This window comes from Sinohyriopsis cumingii, chromosome 16 (assembly GCF_028554795.1).
Source record: "Sinohyriopsis cumingii isolate HCF-2022 chromosome 16, ASM2855479v2, whole genome shotgun sequence".
Lineage (NCBI taxonomy): Eukaryota > Metazoa > Mollusca > Bivalvia > Unionida > Unionidae > Sinohyriopsis > Sinohyriopsis cumingii.
The window spans coordinates 43,066,703-43,074,574 of NC_142976.1; the positions used below are offsets into that span (position 1 = coordinate 43,066,703).

Below are 7,872 nucleotides of genomic sequence, written 5' to 3' on the forward strand. Positions count from 1 at the left end.
CATAGGTCAGTCTGGTTTGTTAACACTAGCATTGAAAAAAATTTCAGTTCATTTTTTTGAAACCCATGTAAATCGGATGCATGACACAGTCAACCTTTACACCTTTAGTAGCAGTCATCCACAATTTATTAAGGTTTTGGTTGAAGTTTTTCATTTGTGTATGTTCCTAAACTTCTTGATAGATTCTCATTATACTTGACATAAATCATAAATAGGAAGCAAAGACCATTCATTCTATGTCATGCTCACTCAACCCATGACCTTGGAGTCAAGGTTACAGTAATTGAAAATTGTGTGAAAGGTTTTGTTTAAAGTTATTTTGCCTGTATTTTCTAAACCAGTTGATAGATTTTCTTCATATCTGGTATGAATCAGTATCGAGCTAAGACATTCATTCGGTGACATGAATGCTTGCCACTTTGCCCTTGGGGTCATTGTCACGGTTAGACAAAATTTATGGTAAATTTTTGGTGCCAATTTTTTTTCATTTGCTTATATTTCCTAAATCCCATGATGGATTTTCTTTATACTTGGGTTGAATCATTCAGAAACTAAGACAATTGATCATGTGATATACTTTTGCCCCTTTGATCTTGGAGTAAAGGTCAGAGACATAAGCCTGGCCTTGTTATCACTTTGATGTTCAGAAGGTTGTTTGGGTTATACATCCTTATGGCTGGTTACAGCATTCACCTTTTTATTTGATTTAACCAGATTTTCTGTAAAACTTGATCTTTACAAGGTTCAGTATGAATTTGATTATTAGCATATTTGGACTAAATGTAAAACTCTTGACCTGTTATTACATTAGAATAGGCACTCAGATGGCTTGTGAACTCTCATTGATTCAGAAAGATTTGGATAAGTTCAGTGAAAAGAAATATTTGATAAAATTATTGGCTGTATTCCAATAATATTTAGATTCACAGTTGTATACTTTTAAGGTCCTGAATGCATGGTTTTGCACTATGAACATAATATCAGAGTTTTTTTACCACTTTTAGAAAGCAATTTATTTGCAAGACCTCTCATATCAAGTATATTGGTAAATAGTTTTGTCTAAATCATTAAAGTCACGCATCTTGAATAATGCACAATTTCAGTTACAGTTTTATCTTTCAGAAAGGATTTTCAATGCATCTTGCTCTTATTTAACTTGTAAAAGTTACTGGCGTACAGATGAGAAGGTAAGTTATTTATTTGATGTCAGACTACTGGTAACATGGATAATCAATATAATAACTTAATAATAAAGTAATACCTGAAAAATATATATCTATCAAGTAGCTGTGTGAAAGGATGATACCAATGATAATCAGTATAATAAGTTAACATAGTACTGGTAACCATATATCTAGTATGTAACCATGCAGTAGAAAGGTACCATGGCTAATCAGTAAACCACACAGGTAACAGACAGTAAGGTCAATAAACATTGACTGGTAATGATGAGGGTGTGAGATAGGAAAGGAGACTGAAAATTTGGTTAATTTGGGGGAAACTTTGGTTTGGGCTTGCAGCTTAATTGATATGTCAGAATTGTAATTTCCATTGACCTTCACAAATTATCAACTAATTCATACGTATGGATATTAAATCTGAAGACATCAGTTAATGACCAACTTTTAAAATAGATCAAATTGACATGCAGTACTCACAATTTTGTGTATTTGTAAAGTTGGAGTTCCTTCCCTTTTAATGTTGGAACATGGTATCCTTTGTAATCTAATACCATTTAACTAATCTTCATACTTAGAATTACATTCATAAAATTCAGTGCCAATCCCATCAATATGTTTTAACTGTTGTTTGATCAACGTAAATGCTGGTGAGTGTCTGCAAATTTGAGTCAACATCATGAAATTTACAACTTTTATTATAAAGTCATGTTTTTTTTTAAATTTTATTTAAAAAGATTTGCTAGTTCAGTGTAAATAATAAATAATAATAATAATAATAGTGCTCAGTGATATTTTGGCCCATGAAAATTATCAGTAATGTCTACTGGTGTCAGCACTTTAAGAAATAAATCCCAATTAAAAATGTAATAATAATAATGATAATGGTACTTGATGCATGGTATTTATTCATAAACCAGGGTTGAAAGGTGAACCTGCATACAGAATTCACTTCTATACAAAGGCCAGTTTGGCCATTTTACATGGGTGTTTCAGGGATGGTCCTAGCTTTTAAAATGTTGTTGCCAAAAAAATCGCCAACCTCAATATTTTGTCACCAATTTAAAAAAAATGTCACCAGAGCAAGTAGTGAATATTTTTCCAAATCTATTAATGTAATAGGCATTGAAAATTGAAAAAGATGGGATAGTAATTACTTTATTGACAACAAGCAATACAGCCATAATATTACAAAAAAAATCATTACATGAGTGTTTTGCAATACTTCCATGGTCTTTGTATCCTGCAGCACCGTTAGTGCATAGGTAGCACTGTTGTCACCCTAAATAAATGCATTATCATATGTAAAATATTTACTTTCCTGACATCTAGTCTCTCTCTCTCTCTCACATATTTTGAATAGAAACATCAGGTATTAAGCAAATCTGTATTATTTATATTATTTTCCAAATAATAGTTTTTTAAGGAACTTTAGTTAATGACATTTTAATACTAAACCCTATGATTGTACTTGCAAATGTAAGATGACTGACGTATAATGTGACCGTCGATTTCATGGCATTTAGGAATTAAATGCCTCCCTCCTTGCTAGCTTCACAAAGTACATCGCCATCAACCAGGAGTTCAGAAATTTATTTTTGCCCTACTTTACACGAATTGCTTGTAGTGAATTGCTTCCTAAATCCCAAGAATGATCACTGAATGTTGTAGACTTTTTCTCGACAAGCAGTCTAGGAAATCCATTCCCACCAATGAAACTTACATGAGTCAACACCTGGCATTAATTACCGTATATATAAGCAATAATTATCATTAAATTAAAAGAAGGAATGAAGAAACATATAGAGCATATCTGCCCCCTGCAAACCAATTTGGAATAAATGTTATTTAGTAACAGTGTTATATGATTAATGAGTTAACAATAAGGACATAAGGTGGGATATAAAATGTGGGAAATAGTTATCACATGTATGGTAGCTTGAGACCACATTTGAACGGATAACATAAATTCACACCCATTTTAGGCATTGTTAGTTATAACAAAAAAGGACATTGTTTATTTTTCAGTCAATTGCTAGTGCTTTCACTCACTGTAGAACAGGCGGTTTCTTTGAAGTATGTCAAAGAGGCTTGAGTCTAACCTTTAGCTATTGTGCAGTCTGGGCACAGCTGACCATGATATGAAATGGGGGCACATGGGGGTGGGGAATAATGCACTCCACAGGGAGAAACAGCCTGTTCTTTAAGAATTTCAAGTGCATTGGACTATTTAGTGAAAATGATGCTTAAATATGCCGCAAAAAAAACTCCCGATGGTAGGTCCTAATCCGCGCATTTGCGGATTCAATCTCCCAGCTTGGTTTTTGAAAAGATTTATTTTTTGCATGACATGTTAGAATAAATGTATGGTATTAACTAAATTTTTTCAACGACTATTTAAATTCTTTGGAAATCTTTCTGTACATTTGAAACTTCAACACAGAAGGGTCATTTTTTGTTGCAACGTATTCAGATTTTTTGGAACTATTGGAATTGAAAGGACTTTTAGGAAATAGGAATTCATTCACTGTGCTTAAGTTAATTTAATTCTTTCACTCCTGTATTTTGAGAAATTATTTTCAGTTATGCAAAACTTGTTTGTTTTGTTATTTCTTGTTGCATAGTTTAAGTCCGTGGAGTCTTCACACTGGATTGATGGTAAAAGTAAAAGATCAATGAGCAAAATTAACATATATTGCTTACACCGCCTGGATTCGTGTTTGGTGACACACTCCTTCTAAATATCACAACCAGTTATAAATGAATTGACGACTTGTGCCTTGATACATATATCACAGAACATTTGCTTTAACTTTCTATCATATCTCAGCCACGGATGCCCAGGTTGAAATTTTCAGGAAGTTTTGACCCATTCATGATGTGGTGTTGTACTTGAAGCATTACTACCATCACTACATGCAGATGATGTTGGACTGTCAGGTATAACATCAGGCTCAGTGACTGTGTTGTCTGATGAATTTGCACTAAACCCAAATGCTGTTAATTTTGTTAAATTACTTATATGATGAAACGATGAACATGCAACGGTAAACTTTCATTTACCCATGATAAAGTTGCACTGTTGACAGTGTATAATTATGATTCAGATTTTTTCCATTTGCTTTGTATTTATACACAGCCATCGGTACTTCAAAAATAATCAGTTTTCTCTGAAGTTTCTGCAAAACTATTTTATTGGTACATTTAATTAAAAAACAAGGATTAGCCATCATTCAATTAATTGTAGCTGTTTCTGTACGGGTCTTCAGAGGTTGGTCGATTGCAGGTATAGTCCGGTAGCATGACTGAGTGTATCACAGCATACAGTATTCAGGCCAGATGTCAACATAAGTGGATTATGATATAACAATGCACTGTAAAGATGGGTTTGTCAATACAAACAAAGGATTTGTTTATGTAACAGATTTCAGTGCATTGTGCATCCAAGTTTGTGGCTTCCTTTCGTGGTCATTTTGAATATCTCCACTCCAAATCCATGATTGTGTGTCAAAATTAAACAGCCAAAAGAGTTGTCACCCAAAAATAACCAGATGGTATATTTTGTCACCAATAAGGGAGAAAAAAATCGAAAATTTGCGACTTTGGCAAAGCCCAGGACGATCCATGGTGCCTGTTTGTAGAAAATGTAAGAGTGCTTGATTTTTTTTATACTTCATGTGCATTATAGCTTTTGGTAAATAGTGAAAAGAAGATTAATTATTTTTACCTGTTTTATGTTTCAGTTATCGGGACTGAGGATTTTTCTTCAGGTTTTTGTAAACATGGCTGTGTTCTCCATGATGATATTATACTATATTTTGGCATACCAGCACTTCTAGTAAGTAGTGAACATTTTGTCTGCCAGCACAACTTATATTTTAAAGAGTACTAAAATTTAGAAAAATAATACCAGTTCAATGAACTTGCATCAAGTTTTAGCTCTACTGGTCATAAACCAGAAGCTATGTGATTGCCTTATGTCCCACATCCATTAATACAAGCTTGTCATTGCTGCTTCTCCTTAACAACTGTTAGGGTGGGGGAATGCCATGAAAAATTACACACATTCATCCCAAAGTTTAGTTGGTCCTAAATGAAAATGGTGCCCCATGAATCCCCAACATGGCTGCCATGGTGGCCGTATTGAAATCCCTTTATCTTTACTGGTAGATGATCATATTGACACAGGATTTCACAGAAAGACTTTTTGCAATGCCTTTTTGGTCCTAAATGATAATGGTGGCACTCTGCAGTTTTGTATTTTGCATAGGGTTGGATTTTTAAAATTAAAGAATTTCCCAGGTTTTCCTCACTGGTTATCCTGGCTGTTTAAAAAAGACCTTGTATATCTTAGGAATTTTTAAAAGAACTTTTAATTCCCTTTATTTTACTCAGTGATTGATGGATTTCATTTAGTGTACAGAGTATACAGCTTGGCCTTACATCAGATATTCACTTCTTAAAAACTTGCTAGCTTCACTTGGTCCACTGTGAAAAATAGTCCATACCATTATATACTTTTATAGATTTTGTAATTCATTCGTTGCATTTGCAGAAGCTAGATTTTCTAGTCTTGCAAAATTCATTTTCCCTATTTTAATACCTGCTAAAGATAGTGTACTTTAGACTATTTAAAGCTAAATTTCGAGCACATGAAAGCAACCATGTCTGTTTTCTGTGTGCTTAGGTCATGTACAGTTTCCACAAGCACAACATGTAATGAAATTTCAGCCATGGTACACGACAGTAGAATATAGGTATGCCAACATTATCCCCATTGTGCTTGTTGCATATGCAAACAACTTCACCGTACACCTATCACCCTCTCAGAAGTATGTAATATCTGTACAGAGCCCCTATTGGGGCTGGTCTAACCTTGGCATCTTGAAAATTTTGTAATTTATACTATCGGCTTGTTTATTTATCAAAAAGATTTCTTGTGATGTTTAGTTTGTCTCAAATGAAATCATTGTTGATATGACATCTAATACAACCATCGTGACATACATTTTGAAAGTTGTTATCTATACTCCCACTAAATTTGGGGGTTCTCATCAGAAGACTTGTGATGTTGGGTTTATCCCACATGAAATTAGTGTCCATTGGACATCTCAGATATCAAATATGAAAATCATCATGTCTTGTCCAGAATGGATGGTTTTCACAGAGCCTAAGTTTGGTCCTATGTGAAAATGATGTCCTAGGACATTCAATACAACCACCACAGGATGACCATCTTGAAAATTGTTTTATCTCTACTCTTCAATGGATGGTCTTATTGATGTGGAGTTTTCACTTAAAGACATTGTTTTATAGTTAGTTTATTGGTTCAGAATGAAATCTTGTATGATGTCTTGTTGGTCTTAAATGAAAATTATGCTGCTATAATATCCAACAGGGATGCCATTATGGCTATGTTAAAAAATCTCATTGTTTCTCTTCCTAAACAGATGGTCATATTGATATGGGGTTTTAACTAAACGTCATATAATGTCTACTTAGTACTGAATGAAAATGGTGCCAGTCTTACTTCTAGCAGTGTAAGCAGATCATAAATGGGTGGTCATAGCTGTTTATGGCTTTTCAATAAAAATACTCATTATCCTGTCTGGTATATCCTAAATGAAAATGGTAACTGATATCTCTTATGGCTTTTGTGGTGGCCATTTTGAATTTTTTTTGGTGATTGATACTTCTTTTAAACATATGGTATTATGTTTTAAGTTTTTAAGTTGAAAGGCTTTGAAGGCTGGCTTGTTGGTCCTAAATGAAAATGGTGCCAATCTGACATATAATATGTCTGCTGTGGTTGCCATTCTGAAAATCTTGTTTTATTGCTAATTCTGTCGAATGAATGGTTATATTAGCATGGTGTTTTCGCTAAAAGACTTGAGATATTTAGTTGGTTCTAAAAGAAAATCTTTAGACCTTCATTGTAGCCACCACAGAGGACATCTTCAAAGTTTTGTTATTGCTACTTTTTGAGAATTGATAGTTGTTGTGTTTTAACTTCTTCACCTGAACAGAAAATAATTTAGGCTTGTGGTTTACATCAAAAGGCTCTTATAAAGTCTTGTTGTCTTCAGTGAAAATAGTGCCAGCTGGACATACAATATAACCACCACATGGCCTTCTTTAAAATCTTGTTATCACTACTCCATCTGAATGGATGATCGTGGGGTTTTCGCTACAAGAGTAGTTGGTCCAAATAAAAAATGTAGGTCTGATATCCAGTACGAAAATCTTGTGACTAATTCCAGTTCAAAAGTTATATTGACACTGGGTTTTCACTAGTGATGTCTGGTTAGCGCTAAAGAAAATGGTACCAATATGTCATCCAGCTATCTTGAAGGTCTTGTTATTGCCACTTCTAAATGGGAAGTGACATTGATTGATATGGGGCTTTCACTAGAACATTAAGATGTATTGTTAGTCCTAAATAAAAATGGTTCTGATCTGGTCATATATGGTTGCCATGGTGATCCTCTTGAAAATTCTCACATGAAGTATTCACTAGAAGACTTCTTATGGCTAGTAGTTGGTCCTGAATGAAAATGATGTTGATCTGACATCCAATATGACCATCATTGTGGCCATCTTGAAAATCTTGTTATTACTACTCCTTCATTTGCCATTTTGTTCATCACACAACTTCTTGTCCCACTTGAAGGTCAGGGTCAAATTTTAGGCACAA

At 33.9% G+C, this 7,872-nt stretch overlaps 1 protein-coding gene across 1 annotated transcript in view; it reads left to right on the plus strand.

Annotated features, from left to right (window-relative positions):
• The window catches only part of LOC149780320 (uncharacterized), a 35,246-nt gene that overhangs the window by 12,235 nt on the left and 15,139 nt on the right, over positions 1-7,872 (plus strand). Inside the window, exons 6-7 of the mRNA XM_089937173.1 lie at positions 1,123-1,187; positions 4,922-5,016. Coding sequence (XP_089793299.1) covers positions 1,123-1,187; positions 4,922-5,016 — 160 coding nt within the window. The remainder of the gene's footprint in view (positions 1-1,122; positions 1,188-4,921; positions 5,017-7,872) is intronic.